At 40.9% G+C, this 14531-nt stretch overlaps 2 protein-coding genes across 2 annotated transcripts in view; both read left to right on the top strand.

Annotated features, from left to right (window-relative positions):
• The window catches only part of pard6gb (par-6 family cell polarity regulator gamma b), a 33332-nt gene extending 27972 nt beyond the window's left edge, over positions 1-5360 (top strand). The window contains exon 3 of the mRNA XM_028036905.1: positions 3803-5360. Within this exon, the coding sequence (XP_027892706.1) occupies positions 3803-4869 (1067 nt within the window). The 3' untranslated portion in view covers positions 4870-5360. The remainder of the gene's footprint in view (positions 1-3802) is intronic.
• A 2876-nt stretch (positions 5361-8236) lies between these two features.
• On the top strand, positions 8237-14019 carry bloc1s4 (biogenesis of lysosomal organelles complex-1, subunit 4, cappuccino). Its single transcript, XM_028035581.1, has 5 exons — positions 8237-8644; positions 10796-10867; positions 10974-11075; positions 12725-12859; positions 12999-14019. Exons 1-5 carry the CDS (start codon positions 8315-8317, stop codon positions 13095-13097), a joined length of 738 nt encoding a protein of 245 aa, XP_027891382.1. The 5' UTR covers positions 8237-8314; the 3' UTR covers positions 13098-14019.
• The last annotated feature ends 512 nt before the right edge of the window (positions 14020-14531 follow it).

A 14531-nucleotide genomic window follows, 5' to 3' on the forward strand; every position in this document is an offset into this window, starting at 1 on the left:
TATAGAATCATTACATGAAACATGTGAAGGAATCATGACTTAATAGTAGCTCAGTGGCAGATGGAGGACACTGTAAGTAGGGTTGTTTTCTCTGGCCAGAATAAATTGCAGCGGTTTTCAAATGATTTGTTACGTGCAGAGGAGGAAAATAGCTGGTATTTTGTAAGGAGAATAGAGTTAAAAGAACCCGTTCTGCTAAACTGAGAGGTTGCCTGTGGTCGTGGGTGGTGCTGTTGCAGCTTAATGTTAATGGAGCGCTTGTGAAAGTTTTAGCAGCAAAAATGTTACCATAATGCAAAACAGTTGATCTGAACTTGGATGTAGGCTCTTCTTCGGTGCAGCTCAACTGTGAGAGAGATTGATGGAGCCAGTCTGAGAAAATTGTGAAAAAAGTCAGAGATTTACTGCGTTAAAAATCTGAAGCAGAGTGTCTTAATTTTATTTATTTTTTGTTGCTAAACGTTGTAGGTAGAGCTGGGCAGAGCTGCTGTTACATTACTGCTAATAATATGTCCTGATGAAATGTGGTTCCTAAAATATAGTTTACGTAGTGTTTCTGGGGTAAATCCCAAAACACCTGCTCAGATTAACTAGACATTTCCACCAGTAGTTGTTGCCCTGCACTGAGCCACTCCCCTCCCTTCTGAATTTGTAGGTTTTCATAGAACAAATTACTCCAGCATATGCCTCCTTTTTTTTTATTATTATTATTATTTTTCATTTCTTTGCCAAACAGCTGCAAGACATAACCCTCTAAAAGCAGTGTTTTGGTTGCAGATGTTGGCTCTCTCACTGATTGGTCGTCTATCCCGCAGTGTAACCCGGGTGATGTGGCGCGCTGTTTGCTGCGGCTCGAATTTGAGAGCGAGGTGAGGGGTGTGGACGCAGGGTGTTGCACTTAAAAACCTGTAATGAGACTCTTGCTGCAACCCCTCCCCAATATGGTTCCCATCAGCGGAAAACTTGCACTTGTGGCAGAAATTCCTGCCCTGTAGCGAGTGCCTTGTCTGGATTCAATCAGATCAACTTCTGCCAGAACATGTGCCGAAAACTGAAAATACCACTTGATGATTTTGTTTTTGTTTTTTTTGGGGGGGGGGCAAACTTATGATGACGTGGGTGCGATTTCCTTCAGACTTGCTTTCTTAAGATTGTGAAAAATCTTATTTTGTTGATCTGGGAGACGTTTTCTCCCTTTCACACCTTTTGAACCGTTTCACATTTTTGCCACTTCACAACCCCAAACTTCAGTGTATTTAGTTGAGATTTGATGTGATTTGTAATTCTAGATCATAAATACACATTGATCTAAACTAATCCATTGTAGCTCTGGCTGTGTGTTCAGGATGATCTGCTGGACGGTTGAACTTTCTCATGTGTTTTTGCGACCTTTAACACATTCCAGTCCAGGATTTCCCTGTATTTATTGAGCTCCAGCCATCTTCCTATCAGTTCTGGACAGTTTCTTGTGCTTCATCCAAAAAATGCATCCACACAGAATGATTCTGCCGCCACCTTGTCTCAAAATAGGGTTGGTGTGCTCAGAATGACCTGTAAACATGCTTACTCTGATCCCTAAATGCCATGTGACAAATGTAAACTAGATTTCAGTTTAGACGCATGATCAAAGTTTGGGACATCGTCTTCCACTTTCACCTTGCCTCAATTCTTTTTTCTTTTTTTTCTGCTTTGCCCCTGATCTGTCTGCTCCATTTCTTGGTTTCTATGGTAATGTTCTAAAAGAAGGCCTTCACATTTTTACAATTTGTGCTCAAAGTGTATACATTTATGCACAATTTTCTGTTTGGCCATCACCTTAAATTCCCCTGTAATTCTATAAACTTTGTGTTTGCAACATGAGGAAACGTTTCGGCGGATTGAACAGCGTTCCCTTACAGAGAGCAGCTTCTTGACTCCCAGAAGTTGCTTCTTGCGTCTTAACTTGCACCACAAGCACGTAACAAATCTCCCCAGACCCTCCGCACGCTTTTCCTTTTGTCCCTCCCCTTCCCCTCGTGCCCCCATCACTAAACTTGTTCTTGCTTAGTCGTCAAGTTACAGAAGGAAGAGAAGCTGCAGGAGAAGACACTTTACAATGTGAGAGGGGAGCCTGAGGAGCTGGCCTCTGTTTCTGTTTAAAGGCTCTAAATTAATTTCAGGGTGCAAAGATTAGGGGAGACAAGTCCAGAAGAGGTTTCAACATGTGTTACTGAAAAAACGAAATGAGTAAAGCTCGAAAGGGCAAATGTGACTCATAAAAGTGCAGGAGCTGCTGCTCCCACTGGGAGACCTTCACTTCCTGTCACATGCCGGTTTACGCCGTCCAGATTTCCTGCCGGTCGCAGAGAAAGATGGGAAGATCAGACAGATATCAAATTGTTTTTTCACCGCAGCGTGTTTATCTTTCCCTCTTGCTTGGGGTGTCTTAATGTACTCAGAACTATAGAAATACACTAGCTTGTGGTTAACCTTCAAAGTAAACTAATCTTTTTATTATTATTATTTACATATGTACATGAATATGCTCATCAGTAGTTGCGTTATCTTGAGGATATGATTCACCCTTTGAATCAGTGATCTAGTCCTCTATGAAGGCCTTCATTGTTCCACCGATTGCTCCAAAACCTCAGACTTAAAGCATCAGGCCTTAACTCAGATTACCACAACAATCTGTTTCATCATCCTATGTTCCCTCATTATCCCTGACTGACGGCTGATCTGCTCGCCTGACGGATGGTGCACGTATGCGCCGATGTGTTTGAGCACAGATATGCAGGGTGCATGCAGCTGCTCGCTGCTTGCGGAGGGGTGGATCATCGCTGTCAGCAGAGGAATGCTCTGCAGCACTCAGCAGTCCTGAAACTAATATGCACACGCAACATGTTTACTGCTTCTCGCTGACAGCAGCGTGTGGATCACATTTGAATCTTTGTGTCTTTCCTCGCTGGCTGATCAGCAGTTCGGCTTGATCTGCAAGTGAGCTGATGATTTTCAGCTGATCTTGATGAAAATCATCTGAATCTGCTCGCCAGGTGATTTCACGTGAAAAATTGTTTGCAAGTGGTTTTTGGTATCTTTAGGGCGTTTTCACACCAGACAGTCTGGTAGATTTGGTTTGATTGGGGACTAAAATTGGAACATTTGTTACATTTGCATCTGGTGTAGTTCACTTTCACACTGCACTGTCAAATGAGCCAAAGCATTTGAAAAACCTGTTTACCCCCTTGCCTGTGGTGGCGCCGCAGCACCACCTCATGAAGGAAATTACATAAAAGCATCCGATGAAGACATGAGCACAACTTTCTTCTTCCCAAAATGTAAACAAACATGGAGTCGAGTCAGAATTTAGCGGGTATAAGATTTCGCTTTTGTCTATTTGGTAAAGTCCTTGAGCCGTTCCTCCTGCTAGTGTTACTCTAGCATTTGTTTAGACTGTATTTACCTAGAATGCCCTGCGTTATTGTATACTTCCTGCTTCTGGAGTGCTCTTCACTGCGTTTTTCATCCTCATATGCATTGCAAAGAAAGTTCACTTTAATCAAACCAAGACCTAGATTTGGAAGCAGACCAGAGTTTGCTTTTTTGGTCTGCATCAAAGTTTGATGCATTCACATCTCCCCAATTGAAACTGTCTAGACAATCGAGTTTGAATAAACACTAGTTTTAATCAAACTAGTGTTTGATTAAAGTGAGCTAAACAGGGCTGGTGTGAATGCTCCTTTAACGTACAGTCACCTAACGTGAAGATTTATTTTTATTTGTTTCTAATTTTTCTGGTCTTTTTTTTTCCGTTTGTTTGCAGAGGAGGTCGACTACACCACCTTTGGCACCAACACCTTGACTCGTAAAAAGAAGGCGGTGGTGACGCTTCGCAACAGCGATATCAACCGTAAGCGTCCCCGCGTCCCAATCGGCATGCCGCAGGACTTCCGTCCCGTCTCCTCCATCATCGACGTGGACATCCTGCCCGAGTCCCACCGCCGCGTCCGACTCTACCGCCACGGCTCGGACAAACCCCTGGGCTTCTATATCCGCGACGGGACCAGTGTTCGAGTGACTTCCCATGGTCTGGAGAAAGTTTTCGGCATCTTCATATCCCGGATGGTCCCTGGAGGCTTGGCAGAGAGCACCGGGCTGCTGGCGGTTAACGATGAGGTGCTGGAGGTGAACGGCATCGAAGTGACGGGGAAGTCTTTGGATCAGGTCACGGACATGATGATCGCGAACAGCCACAACCTGATTGTGACCGTCAAGCCGGTGAACCAGCGCAACAACGTCGTCCGCAGCAGCAGAATCTCCGGCAGCTCAGGCCAGTCGTCCGACAGCAGCGGCTCCATCGGCAACCCGAGTTTGTCGGTGGCTCCGGTGCGGGAGTCGACCTCTGTGGCTCATCACAACTACCATGACGAAATGGAAAGCGACGAAGATACAGATATTGTCATCGAGAACAGCCTTAAGCGACCGTCTCTCCGGTCCAACGCCTCGCTGGCTTCCAACGCGTCCCGAACGCACCAGCAGACTCCGGCGGCTCCTCCCAGCCCTCCGACAAGGCCGCTGTCGGTGGTCTCCACCTCTTCCTTCCGGTCCCAGACCAGTCTCAATGGAGGGTCCCACCACCAACAACCACAACCCAGCATCAGCCTCAGCCACCAGTTGCACAAAGACCTGAACCTTAAACACAACCAGCACCAGCAGTCCAAACACAGCGAGCTGCACATGCAGCCGCCCCATCACAGCAGCAACCCAGCGCTCCGACACAGCAATGGCAGCCTGCACAAAATTCTCAGCTCTCTGAAAACGGACCCACGCCACAGTCTCGCTCTGCCCAAGGGAGGGGTGGAGGAGGATGGTACCGTCATTACCCTATAATAATTACAGATAAGGAAGCATAAACATCCCAGCTGCTCAGAGACGATACGGGAACAGCCCAATACACACGAGCACAGACTGTGTAGCCTCTGATGTTTTTTTGTATTTTTATAAGGCAATAGAAAGTTTACAATAATGATACTGTGTATATATCTTGTATTTTTACGTTTCTTATGTTCAAAAATGTGTATGTTCTTTATAAGCGTCAGAAGAAATGGCTTTTTATAGTCCACTGTAGGTTAGAGCTCTGAATGTACCTGCAGCCTGGTGTCTTTTCTTGGTGTCCATTTTTAAGACCCTCTTTCATTCTCATTAGAGGGACCAATGTGGGTTCACTTATGGATGTTTTTTTTACAGAGTAAATCTATACTACTTATATTCCCATAATGCTGTGTAGAGTTTGTTTTTACTAGGTCTTTTATCCATCCATGATTGTGATCAAATCTTTGTATCTGTTTAAATAAATTATTCTCTCATTCATGAAAAGCAGATGTGATGAGTCAGCTGTTTCAATTTAAGTCCCATTCTCTGCATGATAAACAAAGTTCTGAAAATGAGATGCGCCAAGCAGAGGTTTTCCTTGCAATATTGAGGGGCGGATGAGTTTCTGGGTACGCTTAAAGGACATAAATATTTAACTGGGAACGAGAGAGAACCTGTGATTTCTTCTCTGCAAATTGGTTAAAAGCCAAATTGTTGGGGTTGTATCTCGGTCTATTCGTCAATTGATCAATATGTCCGTACATGTCCATTTTTTTTTCATCCATCTGTTCATCCACCCAGAAGTTCATCTCTACATACATCTGTCATTCATCACTCACTGTCTGCATCCAGCCTTCAATAATCCCTTCATCTGTTTGTCTGTCCATCCATCTGAACCTTTCATCTGTTCATCCATATATTCATGCTTTGATCCCTCTGCCAATTCCACCATGTGTCCTGTTCATCTCTCAATGCATCATTTATTTTTTTTCAATCTATCCATCTTTAATTCATTTCTGCCTCTGTTGTTCTTTTCCATCGTTCATGCATCTATCCACATTATACATCATGATTCATTTGTTTGTCCATCCATCCATCAATCTTTTGTTTTATTTTGAGCATGGAAGAGAAAATAAACGTAATTTATAAACAAAAAGATAACTGAAATAACTCGACATACAGGCTATTTACAGCAGCCTGCAGTTCAACAATGCTCAAAATGGAGTAGGAATAGGAAAATCTTTTAATCTTATCCCATTTCATCTGTCAGTATGTTTATCCATACATTTGTCTCTAGTCTTTTCCTGTTTTTTATGAGTTTCATATTCAAAGTTTAGCAGAAATAGCACAAATAGCAGAAATTTCTGCTATTTGTATTTTAATGACCTGTTCAGTTTCTCCCTCAAAACAGACGGGGAAATCTGAAAATTAAGATTTGGGGAAAGACTTTTCATGTGAAATGGTGACTGTTGTTCAGCCACTCAAAACATATTTCAGTAGAAAACTTCTCATGTCTTACATTGAGATTATTCTTCTAAAGATGCATTTCCACCTGATCACAGCTGTTAGGTAATTTGGAGAAAACTCTTTAAGTATTGCAGAAACTGAACCGCTTACTTCAGTTTATCGTTTGGATTTGATTTGGAAAACCAAAATAATTTAGTGAAATTAGAGATTTGTTTTTAAGCTTACATCTGACAGTCACATGAGTCATGACGGAAGTGGATGTCTTGAGTTTCTTTCAACGGCAGTAATTGTTTTCTAGGAATTCATGACCAACAGACGATGGCATGAGAGTTATGAACTTGTTTTCTTTCAAGCATTAAATTACATCTAGTATCGTAGCAGGAAAATTGTGCTTGATTTCTTCCTCTGTAGTACTTTCCACTTTATTTGGGTAGACTGTGATGTTGAGGTTAACGCTGGCTAAATGAGTATATTTAGAAGCTGCAAAGTACATTCTCTAAAGGTTGGATTCCTTTAGTTGTGGATCAGCTATCTTTATCATTAAGTTTTTGACTCCAGGCAACCTTCATCAGGAATGCAGCATCTTTCAGTGGTAGAGGCCCTGCAGCAGCGGCAAACATTGTGTCACCTCTTTGCTAGTGAATGTTTGCCTGCCATGTTCATGCAGGATGCTGCACTAATCAACCAGCTAACTGATCCTTTACATCAGGCTAATCTGTACCGCCACTCTGCAGATTTTAGGGTAAGTGGGGGAACTGAACTGCTAACGAACAGGGTCATTCTGTAAACAGTGGAAGAGCACACACTGTACACTCTTAGACTGCAAACTGTATTCGCCATTTTTTTTGCAAAAGACAAGAAAAAAAGTTTCAAATGTCATTAACCTTAAAAGTCCCAAGTATGGTTCTTCCATACTTGCATGTGCCCGAATGTATATGTTTTGTATATAACAAGTTTTTAAGCATGCTTTTGACAATTTATATTTATGGAGAAAAGAACTACACTGATCCTACAGGCCATGTTATTGTCCTGGCTGCCATCTGCTGGCGGTAAATGCACTGACATGTTAAGAACTAAATGGTAAATTGAAACATCCCCGCAAATCAATATTATCTTCGCTGTAGATGAAATGCTGCTGGCCCGCTGAAACGAATCCCAGTTCATTTTTGTTCAAATCGTTTCAAACTTTAATGTTGAGTCATGGTGTTAAATAAAGAACATCACAAAATTACGTTAGCCCTACTTAATTCATTTGTGTCGAACCCGTCGACAAGCTTGAATTTAGTTAACTAGAAAATAATAGAAAAATAGTTGAATTAAAAAACATACCCGTTGATAGAAAGCAAATTTTAGTTGTTAAAGTAACATAATTTGTTTATGTTTAGTGAATGAAACATAAGTTCACTGAACGAGTGTTTGCTTTGTCAGACTAACACAAAAAAGTGAAGTTAGTTCAGCTAACTTCACTTGTCAATCTGAGGTGATTCGAAATACTTGGGTTAATTTATTAATTTTATTTTAGTTGAACATAAAGTCATAATGTCGGATTACTATATCTGTTTTGCTTTCAATTAACATAATATAATTATGTGAAACCTGTTGACATAAAAAAATATATGTTAAGTCAATGATTCATTTATTTTATTCTGAATTAAATCCAAAGAAAGTATATATTATATTATATTTATTATATTATATTATAATATATTTATTATATTATATTATATTATATTATATTATAATATATTTATTATAATATATTTATTATATTATATATTATTATATTATAATATATATATTATAATATATTATATTATATTATATTATATTATATTATATTATATTATATTATGGAACGAGGGAGATAATATTTGAAGCGCACTTTCGTAAGTTGTCCCTCACGAGCTTCCCTTCACAGTGCGTCACACGTGACCCAGTCAGTTGACAGGGCAAAACACTGCAGTTGGTCAGGGGGGAAAAAGAGCAGACAGGGGACATGGACCATCATCGGGTGGACAGAGTGGGCCTGCTGTCTCCTCTGGAGGAGTCCAGCGCAGAGATCAGCAGGGACAGCGGCGTCGTGTCTCAGAGCGCCAGCAGTCTGTCCATGGTGAGCGACCTGTCCAGCAGCGGCACCGTGTCCCAGAGCCCCAGCTTCGGAGCAGCAGCCGCGGCTAATGTTGTGTCCCGGAGCCCGAGCCTGAACCAGGCGGCAGGGGAGCACGGGACAGCCGAGCAGCAGCACGACTCGGAGCAGGACGACGAGGTCCTGAGACAAACCGCGCTCCAGTACTCGTCCTACATCCGAGCCACGGCTGGAGAAGAGGTTTGTTTAGTCGTAAAGGCACAACATGGAGTCCTCAGCTAAGTTAGCGCGGTTGTTTATGGCACCTCTGCTTACCGTAGAGCCATGTTGTGGCTCGATGGGAATTAGTTTATAAGCTTGACGTGCTTGTGGGATCATAAGCAGTGCACGAGTGTTTTGGGGAGCTCTCTGTCACTCCTGATGGACGTTAATTGAACAGGCATGACTGCAGGATGTTTATATTCAGTCATGACTAACTGATGGACAAAGGCTCCTGTGTCCTCAGCTTGAATTTGCATAAGCATGAATTTGAGGCCGTCACATGGTTTCTAGATAATCTTTGAAGCTGACGTTGGCCGATTTACATTCCCAAAGCATTTTCACTTTGTGTCACGTTAGAACCACAAACTTCATCAAGTGTCATCGGGATGTTGTTTGATAGACAAACAGATAGTCGTAAAGCAAGAAAGACTATTGTATGGGATTTTCAAACATTTTTACTAATAAGAATCTGAAAAGTGTGGCATACTTTTATATTCAACCACCCTGAGTCGACAGAGTGAAATTTTTGTCCATTATTTTTTCAAAAATAGCTCAAATTAACTCAGATTGGAGAGCTTTGATTAATATCCATTTCCAAATCTTTCCACAGATTCCTAATTGTATTTTGCTCTGGATAATGAATACGCTTTGGTCTAAGCACACAAATCTGGCAGTATGTTTAGGGCCATCGTCCTGCTAGAAGGTGAACTTTTACCCCAGACCTTTGCAGCCTGTAACAGGTTTTATCTGTTATTGATGGATGGATTGTCCTCCATCAACTCACATAGCAATCTCACAGCAGGATTTTGGCACCACTAGGTGTTACTGAGTGAACGTTGCATTGAGGGTGCTGTGCAGTTTTAAAGGTGTATTCAGTTTCTACCTCTGAATTGAAATTTACTAGTTCCACCTAGAAACATGAATCCTCCCGAAGTTTGAATTTCAGAGGTGTCAAGTAATTCCCAAGTTAATATTAAGATGTTGAACATTTTATTTGTCGACCTGACATTTTCTGTATCCAACCAAAAACACTGAGAGTGCTGTTGGCTCTTTATGCTTGAGTTTCTTCCTTCCATGTTTAATTAAAGAGAACTACCTTGACTGACAGTGCTGTTTACATAAGTAAATTCCCCTTTTTTTTTATTGCGATTAGCAACTAGAACCTGTTCAAACATCAAAGTGAGCTCAAACGCAGCATCACTTTCCAACAAGCATTCAATGTAAGCCGGAAGGTTCCGTTATGCTGTCGTCTAAAACAGTGTCTCCATCATGGCTTCCCATGACTGTTCCCACACTGTTTTCTGTGTCCTTCTGTCTTCATGATGCTGTTTGTTCACTAATCTTTGGATATTTCCTGAGGCCTTCACAGAAAAACTGCATTTATACTCAAATTAAATTACACACTGATAAACTCTTCTAAAGGCAAATAGTTGACTTGAATTTTATTTGGGGTATCAGAGTGGAAGGGGTGAATAAAAATACACTCCCTACCTTTGTAGATCTTAATTAGTAAAAAAAAAAAAAGTAATAATAATAATTTAAAAAAATACATCCACGCATCATTTCCCGTACACTTCACAACTGATCCTACTTACATAAGAACCCATTAAAATTCATTGAAGTTTGTGGTTGTAGCAGAAGAGAATGAGAAAAGTAATGGCCATCTGTCTTGCCGTAGTTTAGTCAGTAGCCACAAAGGCATTTCTGTTATGAGCATAGGGTTGCGGTGATTTCTTGTTACATAATCAATACATACTCATTGAGATAATGAAATAAAAAAATGTAATGTAATGAAGTGTGATTCAGGTCACCCTGGGCAGTTATTTCAACAAAATATCAGATCAGAATCAGAAAACAGAGAAAGGTGGTTACTGCTCTAGCCAGTCACACACACATTTTCATTTAATAATATAAATTTTGATCCCAGGTACAGAGGAAGAAAAAAAAAGATTGGTGGTGGGCCTAGGAGATATTTGAGTTGCCAATCAACTCCCCAGATACCTAAATATCAACATAAGTTACAAAAAAAATAACCTCCATGTCAGTCAATCTTTAGGTTTTAATAATCAATATTTTTCTTTCTTTTCTCTTGCTCAAACTTTACGTGACAGCTCCTTTTCTATATTCCAGATCCAGTGCTTGGAGAAAAGCTTGGAGGAAATGCTGACGAGAGTGGATGAGTTTGTGGGGATGCTTGATATGGTGAGCCTGGGCCGTCTCTGAAACAACCGAAGTAACGTTTTGAAAATGAAAATAGCAGCCATTTGCATTTCTTTCTCTCTTCCTTTTGTATATCATGTCCCACTAGATTCGTAATGATACATCCCAAGTTGTAAATGAAAATCTTCCAAAAATACAACAGAAGTCTGATGAAATGAGACAAATATACAGAAGAATTGATAAATTGGAGGTAAGTAAATCTTCCAAGGATGTTGTCAATAAGCATTCTGTTGTGCTGCCAGGCCACTGTGGTTGAGTGTTTTCTTAAATATTTGTACCTGCTAACTCTCGTTCTTTCTGAAACTCTTCAGAAGTGCTCTGTGACTCTTGGACAATGTTTGAAATTATTTTACATTTTTTTGTTTTATGGTACAATGATATTTTTTTTCCACTTCTGTGTTATTGCCCTAACAATGCTCACTGAAACCTTTCGTAGTTTAGACATTTCTTCAGCAGTCATCAGCACGTTGTGTCACTTCCAACTTTATTAATTGCTTGAATCCATAAAATGCGCTGTAATACATTATTATTAAAGTGGGCAACAAGGACAGTAATTTTCAAAATTGCTGGCCCCTCTTCTCTTCACCCTGTACTCCTCTGACTTCTACTACAACTCGGAGCTGTGTCACATACAGAAGTATGCTGATGACACAGCCATAGTCGGATGTATCAGGGACGACAGAGAGGAGGAGTATCGCTGTCTGGTGAGGGACTTTGCTCTCTGGTGCCACACAAACCACCTGGAACTCAACATCGCTAAGACGAAGGAGCTGGTTATAGACTTTGGGAGGTCCAGACCAAAGCCGAGACCAGTCGCATTAGAGGGAACTGAGGTTGAGGTCGTGGACTCCTACAAATACCTCGGGCTGTGGCTGGACAGTAAACTGGATTGGTCAAAACACACTAGCCACCTGTATGGGAAAGTGCAGAGCAGGATGTACTTCCTGAGGAGACTGCGGTCCTTTAACATCTGCAGCAAACTGCTCTGGATGTTCTACCAGTCTGTGATTGCCAGTGTCCTCTTCTACACCGTGGTGTGCTGGGGAGGCAGCATATCCAAGAAGGACACGTCCAGACTGGACAAACTGACCAAGCGTGCCGGCTCTGTGGTCGGCATGAAGCTGGACTCTCTGGTGACGGTGGCAGAGGCGAGGACACTGAACAAACTGCTGGACATCATGAACGATAGCAGCCACCCTCTACACGCCGTCATCAGCAGCCAGAGGAGCCGGTTCAGTGACAGACTGCTGCTTCCCAAGTGCCGGACCAATAGATTTAAGAACTCTTTTGTTCCCCATGCCTTCAGACTGTACAATTCCTCATTGGGGGGGGGTGACACAGGACAGAGGGTAGAAGGAGTAGTGACCCCTTGTATTTTTCTCCATACTTATCAGGTCAAACCACATAGTGCAATACGATATCACTGGTCAATCTATCTGCCAAATTCTTATATTTTTTTTGTGTTGTATTTATATTTATTTATATTCTTATATTCTTTATTCCTATTCCCTGTTTCTTGCATAATTTAAGGTTTTGGTTACTCACATTTAGTGTGTACCTTAGTATTTAATTTGTAATTTTGTATTCTTTTGCATTTTTACTTACTGTGTGTTATCTTTGTTTTTTGCCTGGGAGCTGCTGGTAACTTCAATTTCCTGAGGGAGTCTTCCCAAGGGATCAATAAAGTACAAGTCTAAGTCTAAATCCCAATTCAAAGCACAGTCAGATCGCTTGTGATGTTTTGAGATCCAAATGTGTTTGGTAAAGGGAATGTGGCATAAACATTGTGCATTTTGGGGCTTCAAGAATCTTAAATTTGTTACTCTTGTGTGTGTGCAGGCCTTTGTGAAGATGGTTGGAACCAACGTCAGTGCAATGGAGGAGCAGGTCACGCAGGCGGAGACAGAACTAGGAACACTACCGAGTGCTTTCAAGAAGATCCTCCGCACAATGACTGTCCCAGGATTCTTAAATGTAAGATTTCATGACAAAATAATAGTTCATATTTTTATCTGGTATGATGGATTCTTTTGATAACAGATTATTTTGGTTTCGTTCTGTGCTCCAAGATGAATCAGTCAGTGGTAGCTGAGTCGAATGTGTTTGCTTGCAGAAACAGGCCAGCCCACGAAGACCAGCCCCAAATCAGCGCCAAGAAGTCCCCAGCGTGTTTCGGACAGATGACTATTTCTCATCGCAGCCTGAACAGTGACAGAACTGCAAAATCGAAGCCTGGCTCTAACCTCAGAGGCCTGTTTAGTGAAACTGTACTGACAACTGCCATCCCTCTGAGGAGGATCCATCAGCGCAAGTGACCTCAAGAAGCAATAGTAGCTTTTTCCTGAACAGTTCACTGGAAGACAAATGACAATTTACCACAGTTTTATTGTCAGTTTTTTCTTTTTTTTGAGGTGACGACAAGCTCTGAACTGTAGCAACATGTTTTTTAAAAGTGCCTACATGGAGTTTTACGCCTTTCAAGTTTGTGGAGAGAAAACTGTATGATGGTTAAACTTTGACAAGTCGGGAAGGAAAAAAAAAAAACCTTGCTTGTTTACAAGGCACAGTAAAGACGGTACAGTAGATGTAACAGATGAAAAATGACCCCAGCCTCTTTTTCTACAAAAATATATTCCCGTTACTGGTGTTTGTACAGCTCTGCACGTTGAACTAATCTGTAATTCTGTATGACTAATTCCTTGTACCCCAGCAATATTGCTATTATCCAGTTAAGCATTTAATGTCTTCCATTTCAAAATATTCACTTCTTATCTAGCCTTATCTTTCTGGCTGTGGATGACAGTTGCTTCACTGACATGGGGCTAAATCTTTACTAGCACCGTTTTTTATGGAACAAAGCACAGGCGCAAGAACCAGTAGTTTTAGTTTCTCATGCCACACTCTTAGCTAAACGCTTTGCGCCACAAATTGTGAATTATCACAACAGGAAACTTTGATTTGTCTCAGCATGATGTAATGTGGCTCTAACCCCCAAAGCAAGGTGGTAGGTGTCACAGCCATTATTTAGATTTTTTCTTTTCTTTTTTGCCAAAGTAGTAGGTACAGATCTCTTTTTTACATGCTAACTTTGGTTGAAGTTTTTAAATTAACCAATAAAATGTATTTAAGTCAAATGATCTCATGTCCTTATATTATTATATTAATTTCCTTATATTAATTTGTACAAATGTTTATTTGCTCTACAAATCTGGCTGTGCACTGAAAGCCAGTAGGATTTGAGCTTTAGAACAAGGTGGCCACATGTTTGAAAAGCTCTATTAGATTAGTTCTGATTTACTCTTTTTGTACACTTTTGTTTGTGTTGCTTATTTGATTGTCCAAATAAGTAATGATTGGGGCATTTTGAAAGTTATATCCCTTTTGATATTGGATGTGAGCAGCTGGAAGGATTTTTTGCTCTTTTTGTTTTCTGTCGGTTCTGATGTGTTGTTTTTTTTGTTTGTTTGTTTGTTGTTAATAAACTACAACCCCCAAATTCTGCCAAAGGAGGCTTCGTGGATGCAGAGCAGAAGAGGAGGAAGTTAAACCATCTCTCCCATCAATCATAAGGTGCAAGAGTTACATTCATGTCCCTACTTTCTAATCATCATCTAATTTTAATAACTCGTGAATGTATATTTTTCTT

The sequence above is a fragment of the Xiphophorus couchianus genome, chromosome 13, assembly GCF_001444195.1.
Source record: "Xiphophorus couchianus chromosome 13, X_couchianus-1.0, whole genome shotgun sequence".
Lineage (NCBI taxonomy): Eukaryota > Metazoa > Chordata > Actinopteri > Cyprinodontiformes > Poeciliidae > Xiphophorus > Xiphophorus couchianus.

Excerpts from the sequence above, each read along its gene's own strand:
- bloc1s4 (XM_028035581.1), top strand. The coding sequence starts at position 8,315 with ATGGACCATCATCGGGTGGACAGAGTGGGCCTGCTGTCTCCTCTGGAG. Across the intron at positions 10,868-10,973 it reads TTGTGGGGATGCTTGATATG|ATTCGTAATGATACATCCCA; the intron begins GTGAGCCTGGGC and ends ATGTCCCACTAG. Across the intron at positions 11,076-12,724 it reads GAAGAATTGATAAATTGGAG|GCCTTTGTGAAGATGGTTGG; the intron begins GTAAGTAAATCT and ends GTGTGTGTGCAG.